The sequence below is a fragment of the Fistularia commersonii genome, chromosome 3 (assembly GCF_037954325.1).
Source record: "Fistularia commersonii isolate RoL2024-O1a breed Wild chromosome 3, RoL_Fcom_v1.0, whole genome shotgun sequence".
NCBI classification, from domain to species: domain Eukaryota; kingdom Metazoa; phylum Chordata; class Actinopteri; order Syngnathiformes; family Fistulariidae; genus Fistularia; species Fistularia commersonii.
This window is the reverse complement of record NC_141286.1, coordinates 8,760,723-8,780,114: the sequence shown is the minus strand read 5'-3', so window position 1 is coordinate 8,780,114 and position 19,392 is coordinate 8,760,723. Positions and strand designations below refer to the sequence as shown.

General features: G+C 44.4%; 1 protein-coding gene and 1 long non-coding RNA gene across 2 annotated transcripts; one reads left to right on the top strand and one right to left on the bottom strand.

Moving 5' to 3' along the window:
• Window positions 1-2,004: 2,004 nt before the first annotated feature.
• LOC147235410 (putative E3 ubiquitin-protein ligase HERC3) lies at window positions 2,005-14,669 on the bottom strand. Its single transcript, XM_086178698.1, has 22 exons — window positions 14,423-14,669; window positions 10,570-10,702; window positions 10,334-10,410; window positions 9,976-10,203; window positions 9,412-9,503; window positions 9,145-9,272; window positions 8,922-9,076; window positions 8,761-8,816; window positions 8,528-8,679; window positions 8,337-8,430; window positions 8,051-8,231; window positions 7,651-7,808; window positions 7,319-7,432; window positions 7,140-7,238; window positions 6,906-7,052; window positions 5,198-5,338; window positions 4,914-5,077; window positions 4,119-4,179; window positions 3,943-4,013; window positions 3,011-3,194; window positions 2,634-2,736; window positions 2,005-2,536 (listed from the first exon to the last, which is right to left on the bottom strand). The coding sequence occupies exons 1-22, from the start codon at window positions 14,640-14,642 to the stop codon at window positions 2,280-2,282; spliced, it is 3,015 nt and encodes a 1,004-aa protein (XP_086034824.1). The 5' UTR covers window positions 14,643-14,669; the 3' UTR covers window positions 2,005-2,279.
• Window positions 14,628-19,108, top strand: LOC147235409 (uncharacterized). The gene is made up of 3 exons (XR_015109222.1): window positions 14,628-14,687; window positions 18,525-18,867; window positions 18,995-19,108. It is a non-coding gene; the product is annotated as an uncharacterized LOC147235409 (long non-coding RNA).
• The last annotated feature ends 284 nt before the right edge of the window (window positions 19,109-19,392 follow it).

Genomic DNA, 19,392 nt, shown 5'->3' with positions numbered 1-19,392 from the left:
TATCTGTGTGTCTCTCCCCTTTGGGGAGTGTGTTGGGGGCTAGACCAGGGCCGCTCCATTTCAGTCTGTATTGTATTATTACCTGCTTTCCTGACTGCATTGTATTCTTTGTAATAAATGTTATTTTAATTACTACATGTCATTTTAGGAAAATAGGTGGTTATTTGGTAAATGTTTGGATGATACTTGTTATGGTTGTCCCAATGAGAGCTGGGAGAGGCTCCAGCCACCCCAGTACTGTGACTGCAGGATACGTGGAAAAGATAGTGAACGAAGGAATTGATTTTTAATGTCTCATCTTGTAAACAGGTCCAGATATTCCAGATTATATATCCTTGTCTTCTGTCTGTGTGTTGGAGGGAAGTATGCAGGTATAGTTGAAGCAGCTGTTAAACCAAAGACTACAAATTATCCACAGCTTTGAATCAGGACGTGATTGATTAGATGTCTCTGTCCGTAGCAGGTTACTTGCCCAGGTGAAAATCGGTCTTCTGCCCGAAGGCAGCTGGATGAGAGGTGCGTACATGCATTTTAGAAGCTGTTGTTTTTACAGTTCTGCATACTCTGAATTTGATCCTGATGTTTTTATGGTCGGAGCCGTTTGCACTTGCAGGGGAGAGCAAGGGGAGTCAGGAGCTTCTCAAGGTGAACCAGGCAAGCCTTGGCAGAAGAGTAAGTGCAGCCATTCTAATTTAGACATTATTGTGCTATTGGTGTTAAATGTATTAAAATTCCAGCCCAGCAGAGGGAGTTGCAGGATCATGGCCGCTCCATCGACTGGTCGTCAACCCGAGGATTAGAATTCACTGAAGGGACGCCCTTTTTACTTCTACTACGACAGAGGTAAGTCTATGGATTTATAAAAAAAAAAAAAAAAAAAACAATGTCACAACCAGGGTTCCTGTCACATAGCCTGGCAACAACCTGGGCCGATTTCTTTTCTCTGCAGGAATCTGTGACTAGAAAACTGACAGCTACTAATGTCTTTACAATCGACTGAGGTTTGGAATTCCAAATGACAGTCTCGGAAGGACGGAAGAGGAAGGAAGAAGGTGTATTCCCAAACATAACCATTAGATGCCACTAGATCATTCAAAAAGTCCTTACGTGTGGGTTTCATATGAGTTTCAGACACCAAATGAAAACAGAAAAGGATGAGAAATAACGTATTTGAAATGTTTAAAAATTGAAAAGAACAAGTGACACGATGGCGCAGTGGTTAGTGCCTTCGCCTCACAGATACCTGCTTCGATTCCCACAGGGGGTCTCCTTGCGAGGGGTGCCTTCAGGTTCTCCGGTTTCCTCCCACAGTCCAAAACATCTAGGGGATTCATTGGGGACCCTCAGCTGTCCAAACGTGTGAATGAGAGTGAACAATTGAATGTGTCTATATGATGTGAGAATGAGAAAGTGAATGGTTGTCTATATATTAATATATGGCTCTGTGATTGACAGGTGACCAGTCCAGGGTGAACCCCGGCCCTCGCCGATCAGCTAGGATATGTTCCAGCGCCCCTGCAATCCCGACAGCAGGATAAGTGAGGATAATGAATGAATGATATATAACCTTATTGACTGTATATGATTTTGTCTCCATTAAATGTCCAAAAACTCAACTTGTTATATACATAGAAAGTGAAAAACCCTCCCTTCTCGCCCTGTCAAAAAAGTCCAACACAACAAAAAAGAAACAAAGAATCATCCTCGATTTAATCCGGCAGAACAAAACACTTCAACACATTAATAAATCCACAAGACATATGGATTCAATTCTGATTTTATCCGTGTTTGCGTATTTTTCCGATTTCCGCCATCAATCGATCTGAAATGTATAACACGTTTCGGTTAGATCTTCGCCCGTATGCGGACGGGTGGGTAGGCTAGAAATACTCAACATTAATAACAAAATCACGCAAAGTAACAAACCACTTTGAACAGATTTGTTTGTTCGACCAACCGCATTCGGGAAATACAGAGGGAAGTGACACAGTTGTTGTTCTTGATCTTTTTTATTTCTTTGTGAAGTGTCATAAACACTAATGCTAATGCTAATCTTGAATTATGCAACATTAGATTTCCATGCTGGCATGCAGATAATTATTGAAGCTTGTACTTAAGTTTGCGAAATTCAACGCATTCACAATATGTTTTTAAAAAAGGCCGACTCCAGGCTATAAGAAGTTCTTGATCTGTGGTCTTGATTTCATAACTCGCTTTCGTTGGATTAAATCAAAGCAAAATCTACGTGTGGATTAACAGAAATGCTGTGTTTGCTGGGGTTACACGTCTGGCGAGCATTGGACTGCGGCGGCGCGTTGGTCCTCGATGTAGGCTCTGTTGTTCTCGATGGCACGGCGGAGACAGCTTTGCATTTTCACCTTGGCTGGGTGGAGCTGGTAGATGGGCAGCACCAGAAGGCGGTGGCAGGTGAGAGCTTCCGGGAGTGTGAGCTCAGTGGGGTCGACTACGGGGGTCACCCTCATTCGGATGCTATTCATGCCCTCGATCGGAGCACGTTTGATCCCTATGACGAACACTGACAACCAATGGAATGGAGGTGAGCTTAGGGCGCGACCTCAAGCTGGATTTTAGTGTCGGTCCAATTTCAAAGCAGAACATTCTCCGACGCTTACCAAAGAATTTTATCTTCTCCTCTTCCGTTAGCTCTTCAAACACCTCCCAGAAGTTCACGATGTTCGGATGTTCGGCGTGGTACACCCCTTCGTAAACAGTGTTCTGATCGGCCGATAGAATCAATTGATAAACTTGAGTGATCGGTGGGCTCAAATGGGGATTGGATTCAGTTTCTTTCATCGTAAAAGCTGGAGTGCATGAGGATGTGAGAATTTCAGCCAAACTTCACGGCGCGAGCTAATGAAGCTTTAATTATAATACCTTAAAAATCCCTGCATGCGGTGAATGAATGACAACAATATCTTGTAATAAAAGAGAAAACACTAATTTGCACAATAAAATTTAAATGAGCAATATGATAATCAGGTGACCTGACCTTCTTGAACACATCCCATTCGTAGACCGGCAGTCCCACCATCATGGTTTGCAGCTCCTCCGGCTGGAAGAGCGCCACGGCTGATTCTTCACACACCTTGTAGAAGCCCGTCTTGAAGGCTTCGAACGCTTGCTTCACTGATTTGTTGAAAATGTAGTCGACATGGGCGGCGACAAACTTTGTTCTGTGTAGATGGAAAAAAAGGCTTAATTTGTGAAGCCTTAATGTAATCAATCAAAGGTGTAATATGACAGGGGGGCCACGTATAGGGACACGCAACCATTCACACATCTGGACCACTTCAGGGTCTCTAATGAACGTCTTGTGGGAGGAACCCAGAGTAACCTCACGCAAACACGGGGAGAACATTGAGACATCACGGAGAAACCGGGATTGGAATCCAACCAGGGACCTCTTTGCTGTGAGGCGGAAGTATAATTTATAGGGGAAATTCTTTCGGCACAGCAGCATAGTTATAGTGTCAGTAAATATGAATATAAATATAAAAAGACAATTATAAAACAGCAAAAGACATGCACAAATAGACAGCAGAGAGAACAACAACAACCTCACGGATAAGAATGCACAACAGAATGGAAAAAAAAAGACAGTAGGGGTGAAAATAGATGACCCAAACTAAACGACAACATAAACAGAGTGACAATAGCAAAAATAAGCAGGATGCGAATGGGCTGAGACCAACAAGGATAAAATGTTAGGGCATGACACGTGTCAATGGGTGAGGTAGTGAGGTTGTGATAGCTTTAGATAATTAGTGCTCAATTTTCTGTCATTCTTTATAACCTGTAACCATGCAACACAATCCAGACCATAACTTTGCCTCCTTCAAATGAATAACAGTATGTTTCATCTCATTTTCCAGAGACATTGTCAATCACTCCCTAGAAATACACTTGAGGAGTCACCCATACCTGTTGGACACTGTGACGTTCTGCCCGGGTTTGTCCGGATCAAGCTCGACGTTTTCCCCTCCCCAACAGACCTGGGAAAACACGAGCACCAGTTCAGCGGGACGATGCACCGTTTCACGGTGCTGCATTAATGCAGGGCGGCGACGTTCACGGGGGACATCAAGAAGGAAACGTACTGAGAAAGGAATCTCCTTTTCCAGTTGGTCGGGGCTGCTGACCAAGATGGAGCGTAGATTCCTGAAGATGAGGTAAAACAGACACACGGCTGTTTCCGACAGATAATGGCTAACATTGAAAAACATCGGGGTTGAAAAATTTGAGCGGCTATGGTAGGCCGGAGGCTTCTCTCCAGTTAGAAGGGTTGGCAGTTTGATTCAATCTTGATGGCCCAGTTAGCACCTTGCATGGTAGACCTGCCGCCAGTGGCGTGTGTGTGAATGGGTGAAAGCTTTATAGAGCATTATTTATACATTTATATATACTGTATATAGTGGTGAGCTGGGGCTTAGCAAAGCAACAACCACAGTCAATGATAAACTGCTCTTAGGATAATGCTCTATAGAAGATGATTTTAATTCCAGTCAACAAACAGTGGAAACCCAGTGGGTGTCTCTCAGTGCTAACAGTTAGCCTGAGGGTTCACTCCCCTGTAATGATAACTCAATGCAGGATAGTGTAACACATCGAACAGTCATTCAACCAGAAAACCAAGAGAGGCTCCCAACAGTCGTCATCATCATCACTCGCAAAGGATTCTGGGGTTACGCTGGCCAGTCCCCGCCCCACGCCACTACACACATATATATATATATATATATATTCCAAACCAAAGAGTGCCTACCCAGTTGGACCCTGACATAGTTCAAATAGTTGTATTGAGCTAGCTATAGGCACCAGCAGGATGGGAAGATAAAAACACTTTGACCGATTTGATAGTCCATGGTTAAAATTTACGCATTCTGATATCTTACGCTCCCATGACAGGATCCAGCTCTATCAGGTCCTCCAGGGAAGTCGGAATGCCCAGCAGCTTCTTGAAGAGAGCCAGCGCGAAGGGCAGGTCGATGACATTCTGGTTGTAGAGAGCCAGACCGCACAGGACTCCGAAGAGAAAGTAATTATTCTCCTTCTTTGGCTGAGGGCAAACGGGTAACACAACATATCACCAAATGAACAAGGTTTCACCAAGACAGACCGCATTATTCGTGTGTTGGCAAAAAAAAAAAAGAGCTTTTCCATGCGTATATTCGGGAACCTTGAGGGGGAACCAGGCCACGGTGTTTTCCTCGTAGTACTTGACCATATCGGAAGAGGGCGACATCAGGTCCTTGAAGAGATACAGGAAGAGGTCCTCCTTGTTGACGTTCATCGGTACTCTGTTATCCTTGAACCTCACCTGAAAATGATCCAGTGGTCTTCAGGCACAAACAGTGTATAAATAGAATATGTAAAAGTGGCTTGCAGAAGTACTCATACTTGAACTTTTCCACATTTTGTTACATTCAGACAACTACCATAAATATAAGTTCTTGTGCAAGCCACTGTGTGGATTCACAGTGGGGCAAGAAAGTATTTCATCAGCCACCAATTGTGCAAGTTCTCCCACTTAAAAATATGATAGAGGTCTGTAATTTTCATCATAGGTACACTTCAACTATAAGAGAATGAGGAAAAAAAATCCAGAGAATCACATTGTCCGATTTTTAAAGAATTTATTTGCAAGTAATGATAAAGTAATTGGTCTATAACAAAAGTTAATCTCAATACTTTGTTATATACCCCTTGTTGGCAAGAACAGAGGTCAAACATTTTCCGTAAGTCTTCACAAGGTTTTCACACACGGTGTTGCTGGTATTTTGGCCCATGCTAAAAGACCAAGGCCACATCTAATCTTCAGTCCCCTTGCTGATAGAAGGAGCTTTCACTCAAAATCTCACGATACATGGCCCCATTCATTCGTTCCCTTACATGGATAAGTCGCCCTGGCCCCTTTGCAGAAAAACAACCCAAAAGCATGATGCTTCACAGTAGGTATGGTGTTATTTGGATGCAACTCAGCATTCTTTCTCCTCTTAACATGACTTGTTGAGTTTTTACCAAAAAGTTCTATTTTGGTTTCATCTGACCATTGGACATTCTCCCAATCCTCTTCTGGATCATCCAAATGTTCTAGCAAACTTCACATGGGCCTAGACATGTACTGGCCTAAGTAGGGGGACACGTCTGGCACAGCTGGATTTGAGTGTGCTACTGATGGTAGCCTTTGTTACTTTGGTCCCAGCTCTGGGATTCTTGCTCACTGTTCTTGTGATCATTTTGACCCCGTGGGAGGAAATCTTGCTTGGAGCCCCAGATCGAGGGAGATTATCAGTGGTCTTATGTGTCTTCCATTTTCTAATAATTGCTCCCACAGTTGATTTCTTCACACCAAGCTGCTTACCTATTGCGGATTCAGTCTTCCCAGCCTGGTGCGGGTCTGAAATGTTGTTTCTGGTGTCCTTTGACAGCCCTTTGGTCTTGGCCATAGTGGAGTTTGGACAGCTGTCTTTTATTATGATAAGCAGTTAATACAGGTAACATGTGGCGCACTAGGGAGCCTCTTGAAGAAGAAGTGACAGGTCTGTGAGAGCCAGAAATCTTGCTTGTTTTAGGGGACCAAATACTTATTTTCTACCATAATTTGCAAATTAATTCTTTAAAAATCAGACAACGTGATTTTCTGAATTTTTTTTTTCTTTTTTTCTTTGCACAATTGGTGTCTGACTAAATACTTTTTGTCCGACTGTGTGTCTATACACAGTATATATAGTTTTTATGTGTACACAATACAGCTGGTCTTTCTTGTGGGGTTTGCATGTTCTCCCCTGGCCAATGTGGGTTCCCTCTCTGGTTTCCCCTGCCTCATCTCAGTCTACAACTCTGGAGGAAGCGAGTTTACCTCTATGTCCTGAACGTGTATTTACCTGCAGCGGCCTCTTGAAGGCGCAGTGGTCCACCGTACTGAGCTGCGAGAAGGTGTCCTCCAATATGTGACCTTGCCTCACAATGAGCTGGAGGAACATGGCTTCCCGGTCGATGCCAAGCAAGTCATGGCCAACAATGGACGCTTCCTGTTGTCACAATCACACTATTGTTCAGATATCAGACTGGCACCGGGTAATTACAAGTGAACACCTACCGCAACATGGGCGCCGTACCTTTGAGATGTTTGTGTGGGACTTAAAGACATGAGCCTTGCAATTCAAATTGAGCACGAATGGGTACTGGCAAAAGAAAGCAGGCTTGTTGGTGTCGTCCTTAAAGAAATAGACACAGGGGATCAGTTGTAGAACAAATGCAACGCATTAATCGCACTGGATTGTTGTGTTTTTTTTACCTCCAATTTGGAGTACTGCTGCCAAAGTATGAAATCTACTGTCACATATTGACTGATTTCATCCACATAGAAGGTGCTCAGCGGGACTTTGTAGTACTTCCCAGCTTTGTTTGCCTGTAGGGTCGCAAATGCATCACATCAGTAAAGGTTTCATGTTCATGGATGACTGTTCACAACACCTGAATCTGGTAAAGGACTCAGTTAACTGTTGAGGAACAACTGCTGGCCATTTCTAACCAAATTTGTCTCCATAGGATGAAAAAGTACATTTCATACTGGGTGTGAAAAGTGAAAAAGATGGAGATTCAGTGCCAAACCCACTAATGACTTACCTTGAAGAGCAGCTTGAGGGCCTCCAGCAAGTATCTGACTTGCGGTGACTGACTGTGGGGCGAATAAAATGTGTTTCTCAGCATGAAGGCCAAGGCTCCCCTGAACACTGAGATGTGTTTCATCAATATGTCATGCGACAGGGATGCCCACAAGCTCTCTGCGGAAAGGATAACAAATATCACTGACGGAAAGCAGATGTAACTCAGGTTGCTGGGCAAACCGGAAGCCATATCATGGTCCTTCCTGCATTGAGCCTTAGATGCCCTAGCATCGTCCGCAGGATGCCAGAAATCTGCAAGACCAGGAACCGAGTTCTTGGGGAGTCCTTGTTGGCCCTGTCCACACGAGTGCTTAGCACCGCTGTATTTCCGTGCCGACTAGTCCAAGCGGTCTACTCACTCAGCGAGGTCAGTGCCTGGCTGCTCAGCTCTCCTATGACGGTTGCCAAAGGCAACACTGCCGCCGTTACATGGCTGTCCTCCTGGAGAAGGGGGCACGTCAGCAGGACCGAAAGCATCTCAGTCGATTTGAGCGCTTCTTTTGATTCCAAAAGCAACTTGATGCAGAGCTTCAGGTCGACCTACGAGGAAAATGTACATGTCACCAGTGGTTACCTCGCTCATGTTTACCAAGAAAAGACAAACGTTATGATTGGTCGAAACCAGAAAACCAGTAGTCTCTTAACTGTCTGTTTGATCCACGGAGTTGCAAACAGCTGATCAAAAGTTCTGCTAGCAGCCTCAAGGTCCACAATTGGTGCACCTGCCTCAGGTGGGAGCCTGCCAATGGCAAGGTTATTGTCAAATTAGCAGAGAAACACAGATCTGCTGTTAGAACTCGATGAAGACCACCAGCTCTGGGGAAAAAGGTGCTAACTTTTCTTTGGCGAAACTCGCGACAAGACTTGAGCTGGTGAGGAAAATGTTTGCAATTTCCCCGTTGGCTTCGGGGTCGGCGTTGCCCATCGCCAGCCACTTCTGGAGCTTGGTCTCATCGAGCCGCCTGACGATCTGACATGCCTCAGAGCTCTAGAAGAGACAGACAAATGGCGCCAGGTATACATTAGTATACAGGAGCCATTGGCGGAAGTCTAGATCTCTGAGTTTCACCTGTATTGGGGACGTGAAAGCAAAGTTTGTATCCCACCCTGCTGATATTCTCAAGCCTGTTCAGGAGACAAGTAAAATAGGTGAACGGCTACAGCTTTGGGGGCAACTCCCAAACCAAATTTGGTTCCATTATGCTGAGAGTTCTGACAAATGGCGGTTACCAGTCGGTGTGGCAGCAGGGCTGTTGGCGTTCCACGGAAGCTGGACAAGAGCAGGCGAAGAACTGTCCTCTTGTTGCTCGGTTCCAAGCTGACCTTTAACCCCATTGCCAAAAGCCCAAAGCTTCCCTGAGGAGCCCAGAACGAGGGTGTGGCGCCTGTTGAAAGAAATCATGGAGAAAGGATTAGATATCAGAAAGACTTTCAGGTGCGCCGAGGGGTTTACCTGCCGCATGCAATCTGCGTAGCTGGTCCGTCGAGCCCTTCGACGAGTCTGGGTGCCTTCTCCGTGGCGGTGGAGTTGTGGCCCAGTTGACCGTACGCTCCCTCGCCAAAAGTGTAAACCTGGCCGTTCTGCCAAATCACAGTACATCTGACTTACATTACATTACATTTGGCAGACGCTTTTATCCAAAACAAGGTCTTAAACAAGGTCTTAAACAAGGTCTGTGGGGTCGGTCCACTGGCGGTGCAAAGAACCCGAGGATGCTACCTTTGTCAGAACCACAGAGTGGGCTTCTCCACAGCTGATGGAGGAGATGGCCAGAGGTTTGAGCGCTGGGACGGCGCACATTTTGAACCGACCTATCAGAGAGAACAAAACAGCGACAACGGCCTTTTGAGTTCTGATTCTTTTGGCGAAAAGGTCGTCGGCACGGGAACGGATTACAGTCTCCTGAATTAGAACGAGAGAATGACTGGTTGTATGTCTTTATGTTAGATGTGAATGACAGGGTGAATGGTGATATGTGTATATGTTATATGTGAATGAGAGAATTGATGGTTGTATGCCTATAATGGTTGTATATCCATAGAAATGAGAGACTGGTTGAATTTCTCAAAATGACAAGTGAATGATTGTATGTCTTGTACAATGTATGAATGAGACGGTGAATGGCTGTATGTCTCCGGAAGTGGCCTTGGGACCTGGTGCAGCCCGGTCAAGGGTGAACCGCGCTCCTGAGACTTTAAGTGTAAGATAAGCGGTCTACATAATGAATGAATGAATGAGTATGCATAGAATGCGGTCAGGAGATTCATACCCAGTGCTTTGTACCTTTTTCATCAAACCTATTGAGTCCCAACTGGCCGTCTTTGTTGGCCCCGCAGCAGAACACGAGGCCCGACAGCGCCAGGACCAGAGTGTGAGTCGCGCCGGCTGAGATCTGGGTGACCGGCGTGCCGCTCAAACCCACAACCAGGACAGGTGACATCTGCTTGGGGACCTCCTTCGTCAGACCCAGCTGGCCGTGACTGTTGGAACCCCAGGACAAGACGTCGCCTCCTGAGGAGAAAAAAGATACAATCCAATATGCAGGTGAGGTTTTCGGGCGTTCAAGACGGAATTCAAACGTATTTTCTGAGAGGCCTCTGCGAAAGGTTGTCACTCATTCAACTCATTGTCATTGTCTTACCTTTGGTCAATGCCAGAGAGTGGGACTTTCCACAAGCGACTTGGACCACAGGTATCTGCAGTGGTATCGGCACCTGGCTGCATTTGAAAAGAAACCCCAATAGTCAGCATTTAACATTACATTTACGGTACATCGAGCTCTAACACCGCAGTTTTGAAAAAAAAAAAAAAAAAAAAAAAAAATTTTGGTGTAAATGCTGGTGAGACACTTGCTTTGGTCTGCAATGGTCAACTCACGAGATGTGCGACGTTCCAAGCTGCCCGTCCTCTTTGCCGCCCCAGGAATAGACCTGTCCAGATGAAGTGACGACCAGGGAATAGTCCGCACCACAAGCCATGGTCAGCACCCTCCCCAGGACCATCACCTGACCTGTCAGAAGACAAACTAAACATAAGCCTCTGCAAGAACTTAAAAAACACACACATACACGCATTTACATATACATATATAGTAGCACCTGGGCTTACAAACAAGCCTCAGCGCACGAAGACACAAACACACAAGCTCTCCGCGTTGTAGCATCACAGCAGCCATGTGTGGCTCTCCGTGTTGTTTACGTTGTTTACTGTTGTGTTCAGTTATAAAACTTTTTTGTGCTTTTTTTTTTCAGTAAGCGAGCCCTCATAATGTCTCCCAAACGTTAAGAGTGCTAAGGGTAGTGGTGTTAAGAAGAAGGTCAGAATTACAGTCGATCAGAAGAGAGAAATAATAGCTAAACATGAAAGTGCCGTTGGTGTTCCAGATCTCGACTGATACGACAAAATGGTTAAGTCAACTAACTGTACAACCCTGAAGGAGAACGACACGCTGAAGACGGCTGATGTGGCTAAAGAGGCGACTACGTCGACGAAGCAAATTTATTATTAGTTTGGATGAATGCAAGTCAGCTTGCTGGGGATAAACTCATATGCGTGAAGTCTTTTCTTTTGCCGATTTAGTGAAGGAAATGCTGAGTACAAGTTCTGGCAAGAAGAGAAAGAACAGCCGCACAGTAATTATTACGGTTATCTTTAATTCATTTCTCTAATTTTGCTACAAATAAACCCAAAAAGTTTAAGAAGAGTACAGTGTGTTTTTGGGGGGCTGGAGAACAGATGATTTGGTTTGTGAACAAGAGTGAATTAGATTCTTAAGCCAAAGTTGTACTGAATATGTATAGAGACACACAACCATTCACCTCTCATTAAAACACATATACATACGTGTCTATGTATATATGTATTTAGACCTATAAATTTCATTTATATTTATTTATTTATTTACTTATTAATTTATTTCATTCCCAGACAGTCTTAAAAAGTACAAATTGGAAACTTGAAAATTTCTTGAGAATTAAATTTACTGGTAAATTTCATAATTACTTTATCATATACCGTAAAGACCCTGTGGTACTGTTAGCGGAAGTTCTGACTTCTGTGTTTTCCAACTGGCTATGACAGTGTTTTGAGATTGTGAAGGAGTGAGGGGGTGTGGTGGGGTGAGTGAGCATGGAGATGGAAGATAAGTGAAGCCGCTGTTGTTTAATGGCGAAAAAGGAAATAAAGTTTGTAAATCGCCAAATCGTCATTGTTGAGCACGTCCATGCGGACATTACATTGGTGTCAGAAGTAAAACACCGACGGAGTTTAACCGACTGAACCTGTTGGCGAGGTGAGCTCGCACCGGCTAACTCTTCAGCCGGAGTTATGGCGGCGCGACGAGAAGAGACAGATGCTCGTGTGTCAGTCAAGAAGGAGGCAATGGACAAAATTTGTGCGGTTACGTCGTTGCGTGAGGCGGAATCTGACCGTGCTGCAGAGCATTATGCTCGTCTGAGAAGCTAGCTAGAAGCTAGCTGCTGATGCTGGTTTTGGCTCATCGAGTGCAGCGGGCAGCGGCGCCGGGAAAACGGCCGCCACGGGCGATGCAGGGTCGGATGAATGCAAAGACAATGGCGCCCGCGGTTGTCAGCGCCATGTCAATATGCCGAAATACTCTGGTTAGATGAACTGGGGGGCCTTCCACACCCAGTCTGAACTGCTGGCATGGGCTGGAGGCTGGTTGGAGGACAGTAAAGCACTCCAGCTTGCCCTGTGTCTCACTAAAGAAGCGTGGACATGCTTGCTAATGCTGTGCCCTTCCAAAAGGGATAACAATGGGGCCATAGTTGATGCTCTACAGTGTTGGTTTGCACAGTGCCACCGACATGTTCTACGCTCTGAGCTATCAAATAGGCAGAGCCAGGCTGGGGATCCGCTCCGGGTGATGGCTTGGACATTGAAACCCTGGCGGGTAGAGCATATGCCCACGTGCCCGCTGAGCTAGAGTGAGTTGGCACGAGACTGGTTCCTTAACTCCCAGGGAGCTACGCATTCAGACACAACTAGCGCATCCCTGGACTCTACAGGAGGCACTGGATCTGGCCTTGGAGAGGGAGGTCTTTGTCGGGGCTGTGCCTTTTTTGGGGGCTTCGGGACAGGTGGACCCGGTCCAGGAGCAGCCAGCATGGGGGAACTGATTAGAGATGTATCACAGCGACCACCCCTCCTGTGTGTTGGGTGTGTGGCCAGCTCGGCCATATCAGCGTGCAGTGCTCCAAGTAGTGCTCAGGTGTTCAGGGAAATGCCTCTAGGTGGGCGGGGCTCCGCTCCCCCCAGAAGCAGATGACGCCGCTGAGTCGGCAAGGGTAGTGTGCTGGACCCATGTAGGCCCCTGGATTCATCGGCCCATTTGAGATAGAGTCCGTAATCATCCCCAATTCACCCGACGTTCCACGTGTCCAACTTAAAGCCTGTCCGCGCGACTGCCTTGTGCCCTCCTTCCAAGCCTTCCAGCCCGTCAGTGCCAGATTGTTGGTAGTTCCTCGCTAGATCATTACCCCCCTGCATTCTTTGTCTTGGTCTTTCTTCCTATCTCCTAGTTCCTGATGGCCGACCCCTTTCCTTGCCTGCCCCTGGTTCCTGTCACCCCTGGCCAGCTCCTGGTTCCTGAGACCCCTGTGACATTCCCCAGGAGACAACCCTGCCCTGCACAGATCTCCATTTACCTTCCTTGTCAATAAACCCTTGAGACGCTCTACCTCCTGAGGGTCCTTGCACTCGGGTCAGGCGGACCTACCATGACAGAAGGTGTTTTGGGGTTGATGTTGTTTAGGGGGAGTGACTGGGGAAACGGCAGATAAGTGAAGCCGCTGTTGTTTAATTGCAAAAATAAAGAGTACTGCAGCGTGTCAGTCAGGGAAACACCTGTGTGACGGTAAAACGTCTGTTTAACCCGAGAACACTAACGTCGGGTGATTTTCACCCACACAATTCTTGTCATGTGATTTTCATTGTGTTGCCATTGTGTTTTATGGGTCCTTGGGTAGCTTAAGGCTGCTCATTGATGTTATTAATTGTATGTTTGTTACCCTCCTCTCATCGGCCCATCTATGAATTCATGAAAACTGTATTTTATCCAGGATATTGCATTGGGTAAAATATACCAAATGTTAGTGATGGTGTTACTTATTTTAACGTAAGTGTTCTTGGGTTAATGAGCAATAGATGTATACAACAGTACAACTAACTGTTCCCGCTCAATTCCTGGCAAAAAAAAAGAAACTAAATTTATTGCACCCCAAATCACACCACATAGTTCCCAGCAACCCTAAAATCACACAGAAAACAAACATCAACATAATCATCAACATTTGTGACTCCCTACAGTTTGTTAACTGCCAAATGTCATCGTTGAGCGCGGACATTACAATACAATTCAGATGGTACCTATAACAAGTTTATATATCATTAATACTTTGTAAATGGTACTTTGGTCTATCGCTTTATAATGGATACCGTGCCAAAACACACCGACGTTAACCCAGTTAAAGTATACGGAATGAAGCTCGAAATTCCGTGGACACTTGAACTCAACGCAAACCCAAAATCGAAACCGCACGCTAGGAATCGAAACTGCAGGGACAGGCATGAAGCAGACAATAAGGGAATATTTTACCCAAAGTTATTTCATTTTTAAGAAATATTTTAATTAGGACAGTCACTTGAAATATTCTTTATTTCTTTTCTTTTTAATTGATTTTGTTCTTCACCCGCCCGCGTCTCCTCTTACCCAGGGGCTCCCCGTCACCGGGCTCCTCACGCCCCAGCTGCCCGCGGGAGTTTCGACCGCAGGTCCAAACGCCTCCATCGCTGTCGAGGATCAGGGTGTGCTGGTTCCCGCAGCGGACGTCGGTCACGATACCTGGAACTGTCCAAGCGGCGGGTAGGAGATCGGCCCGGGGTCCGAACTGTCCCTCGGAACCGTCCCCCCAGCAGTGGATCGTGGACATGTCCGCACCTGCAGGGCTGAACCTCCGCTTGTCTGCTTGGACAATGTAGGTGATGTCTGAAGGGACCGCTGGGAACCTGTGTGGCTGCTGGCTACTCGTGATGCGTTCAAGTACTTTTACAAAACTAAGCAGTTTTACGTTGGCACAAAGTATTTGCAAAAAAACAAGCAGTTTTACTGTGTTTCAAAGTGCTTCAAAATGCAAGCAACAGAGTTTCACTGTGTTTCAAAGTACTTCTAAAATCAAAATAAATCAATCGATATATAAGTTATAGCCAAAAGTACCAGTAGTGATAAACCAACCGATTTTGGTGTTTTGAAGTACTTTTGCAAAACGAAATAGTTTTCCTGTGTTTTATAGTACTTTCACAAACCAAGCAGTTTTAATGTATTTCTAAGTACTTTTGCAAAACCAAGCAGTTTTACTGGGTTTCACAGTACTTTCACCAAACAAAGCAGTTTTATTGTGTTTCAAAGTACTTTCTCATAACCAAGCAGTTTTAGTGTTTTTCATAGTGCTTCAAAATGCAAGCGACGGAGTTTCACTATGTTTCAAAGTACTTTTAAAATCAAAATAAATAAATGAATGAGTAACTAATAGCTAAAAGTACTAGAACTGATAAACCAACCGATATTGGTGTTTCAAAGTACTTTTGCAAAACCAAATAGTTTTCCTGTGTTTTAAAGTACTTACACAAAACAAAGCAGTTTAACTGCATTTCAAAGTACTTTCACAAACCAAGCAGTTTGACTGTGTTTTTAAAGTACTTTTGCAAAACTAAGCAATTTTACTGCATTTCAAAGTACTTTCATAAACCAAGCAGTTTTACTGTGTTTCAAAGTGTTTCAAAATGCAAGCAACAGAGTTTCACCGTGTTTCAAAGTACTTTTAAAATGAAAATAAATGAATCAATAAAAAAGTCATATCCGAGAGTACCAGATCTGACAAACCAACCGATTTTGGTGTTCCAAAGTACTTTTGCAAAACCAAACAGTATTCCTGTGTTTTAAAGTACTTACACAAAACCAAGCAATTTTACTGTTTCAAAGAACTTTGGCAAAACCAAGCAATTTTAGTGTTTTTCATAGTGCTTCAAAATGCAAGCGACAGAGTTTCACTATGTTTCAAAGTACTTTTAAAATCAAAATAAATCAATAAATGAGTAACTAAAAGCCAAAAGTACTCGAACTAATATACCAACCGATTTTGGTGTCAAAGTACTTTTGCAAAACCAAACAGTTTTCATGTGTTTTAAAGTACTTTCACAAAACCAAGCAGTTTTACTGCGTTTCAAAGTACTTAAAAATTCAAGCAACAGTTTCACTGTTTTCCAAGTACTTTTGAAATTAAAAGAAATTAATAAATAAATGAGTATTATATGAAAGTATTAGAACTGACAATCCAATTGATTTTGGTGTTTCAAAGTACTTTCACAAAACCAAGCAGTTTAAGTATGTTTCAAAGTACTTCAAAATGCAAGCAACAGAGTTTCACTGTGTTTCAAAGTACTTTTAAAATCAAAATAAATCAATAAATGAATAAGTAATAGCCAAAAGTACTAGAACTGATAAACCAACCAATTTTGGTGTTTCAGAGTACTTTTACGAAACCAAACAGTTATATTGTGTTTCAAAGTATTTTTACTAAATCTCAATTTTGGCGTTGCTGGGAACTTTGTGGGTGTGGTTTGGGGTGCTATGAATTCTGTTTTTTTTTTTTTTACCTGGAACTGACCGGGAACAGTTACTTATATTGCAGGCTTGTGTGGCGTGACTGTGGCCAACAACAGCTATTGCTTATTAAACTGACATTTTACTGTCAGCCAGGTGTTTCCCTGACTAAAACACTACAGTACTTTTACAAGTGCACTTTATCTGTGATTTAAAGTATTTTTATACATCAAACAGTTAAACGTTTTTTTTTTATTTCCTCATTGTGGGATAAATAAAATAAAAATAAATAAAAATTCTATTCTATTCACAAACCAAGTTGTTTTGCTGTTTCAACTGTACCTTAAAATAGTTTTAAACTGTTTTAAGGTACTTTCCCAAAACCGGTTTTACGGCAATTCAAAGGACTTTTACAAAATCAACTTTTCTTTTCTGTGTTTCAAAGTACTTCAAAACACAACAAAACTATTGGTTGTTCTTAAAAGTACTTTGACAAGTACAGCTCTACTGTGTTTCAAAGTACATCAAATTACAAGTGACCAGTCCAGGGTGAACCCCGCTTCTCACCCGATGACAGCTGGGATAGGCTCCAGCATCCCCGGCAACCCTGAGTGCAGGGTAAGCGGCAGATGATGGTTGGATGAATGGATGGATGGATGGATAGATAAATGATTAAACAAATAATATCCGAATGTTCTGAGAACTAGTTGTGGACGGTCCAGGGTGCGATCGTCTGACTACTCCTTTGCCGTTGAAAGTGCAACCTCTGATGAACAGACTTCGCATTACCACCCCCATCCCCTCTTATCAGGGGATGGGGGTGGTAATGCGAAGTCTGTCGCTCCATCTATCTAATCTATCGAAAGAAAGAAAGAAAGAAAGAAAGAAAGGTGTGCATCCCCCCGCCCCCCATTTATTTAACACCCGCCCATTCAGTGCGCATGCATACTCAAATCAAGCCCACCCTTCCAGTGAGGACAAAAGTGCCGTCCTTCCTTAAGCAGGAGTTTTGAGGATCAACTTCTTTGCCTTTTTCCTTCTTTCTGCTCAATTGGCAAAGATGGTCCGATTGTCGATCTGCTACAGGCGGACGGACGCCTTTTGCAAAATTCAGAAATTATACATCGAATTTGATATTAATCTTGGCTCTTGAAAGAGCAATCCGCAGCTCCTTGAACCCCTGAAAGAAAAGCTCAAATTCTCCCCCTTTTTTTATAGGCTTTAAATTCTAAGCAAAGACTGACTGATTACAGTGTTAAAAGCGCCTCATGCACTTTGCCTTACCTTCTGTGTTACCTGTTTTACAGGTGGGATGTGGAACATCCTAACTCCTTGTGCTATGTTGTTGTTGTCCTACCATTCCCTGAACTCTCTGTGCTACATGCTTCCCTATATGGGGAGGTCCTGTTGATGCCACAAAATCGTGGAATATGTGCTCTGTTGCTAGCGTCCCTCCAATCCCTGACCCTTCTGAGGTACTTTTTTGACATCTTTTCATTCCCTTACCTCCTTAAGCTACGTTGCCAACTTCCTTCTTGTTCCTGAACTCCTGTACTACATTGCTGACATCTTTTCATTCCCTTACCCCCTTTAGCTACGTTGCCAATGTCCTTCTCATTCCTGAACCCTTGAACTACATTACTTGCATCTTCCAGTTCCTGACCGCCCTGAGCTCCTTTGCCGATGTCCTTCCAGTCCCTGACCTCCCTGCACTGGGTACTCCCAACACAGGAAGATCCCACAAGATCCTGATCTACTTGAACTTGCCAATGTCCTTCTTGTTCCCGAACCCCCTCAGTTGCGTCGCAGATGATACGAAACTCCAGACTCTCCATGTTATGTTGCTAATCTCCCTCCATTTCCCAGCTTTCTTCTGCCGCACCTTTCTCCCTGTAATCCAGCTGGTCTGTGTCATGACACAGATTAATAAACAGGACATTTAGTTCATATCTTCCCCTTCACACACTACTGATAGTCCTGTGCAGGATGAGGTGCTTGCTGGTTGACCTTTGACTGAATGATTTGGTCACAGTCACGCCCATACCTCGGTCATCCTGCCTGAAGGTTGTAAATCTGAGGGTGCTTGAGTCACTGCTCCAAGGCCACCAGGGAGCCTTTCGAAGGTCTCTATTTCTGCTCCCCCTTGACTTGCTTTCATTTGTAGTCCCTAATGCCTTGGATGAATTTTGAATTTTGAATCTGAATTTTTCAGATTTGCAACGTCGCAGAGTTTCCGCACCCTCCGCTGCGGTCTGTTCGGTGCCCGAAACGCTCTCGCTCTCTGCCGGGGTGACCTCTTCTTGACCTCTTTCAAAAGTGGAGTCCAACTGTTCACTGGATCCTCTGTAGTACCTCAACAGTCAGCGAACCAAGGCCACGGTGGATGTGCTGCCGGCGTCCCTCTGTGTTGTTTCATCCTGGTTTTTACAAAGCATGCCGTGTGAACGGCGGGTCATGTTGGCTGCTGGTCAGAGGTGGTGATTCACTACGAAGACAACAACAACAACGAGTCAACTGTTACGGCCTCTGCCAACTTGGGAGAGAAGAAAATGAAGGTCATCCTTTAACTGATGGTTAATGGTTGTGATGCACTGTCCGAATGAAAGAGTCCCATTGGACATACAAACCATTTGTGCTAAAAAGCATCTATATTTTCTTTGTTACCCCATGGATTTGTTTCAGGTACTCTCAGTGGTGACCCAGCTGTGATGCTGAGCCTGGACCCGGAGCTTCCCCCGGGCGGGGAAGTCCCTCAAAAACATTTACTGCCAACCGTGAAAAAGAGGAAGACGAGAAGGACAACATGGAGGTGGAAGCTGCCACAGCATTCATGTTCTGCATGGCGAGTATCATGACCATTGATGAGTTGAAGGTTTTCATCTTCTCCCTGTACTGCTTCGTTCTTTGTGAAGAATCCCAGCCGTTAGCTAATTTTGGACTTCTTTTGGCCAAAATGTTGATGTTCCTTTGCGAGCCCTGGAAAACCCACCGCGGCATAGCACGACAACAGCTTGGACCTCTTTATCGCTCTATTTGTCACTGTTTCTGTCCATTATTGTCACAAGAAATCAGCTATCCAG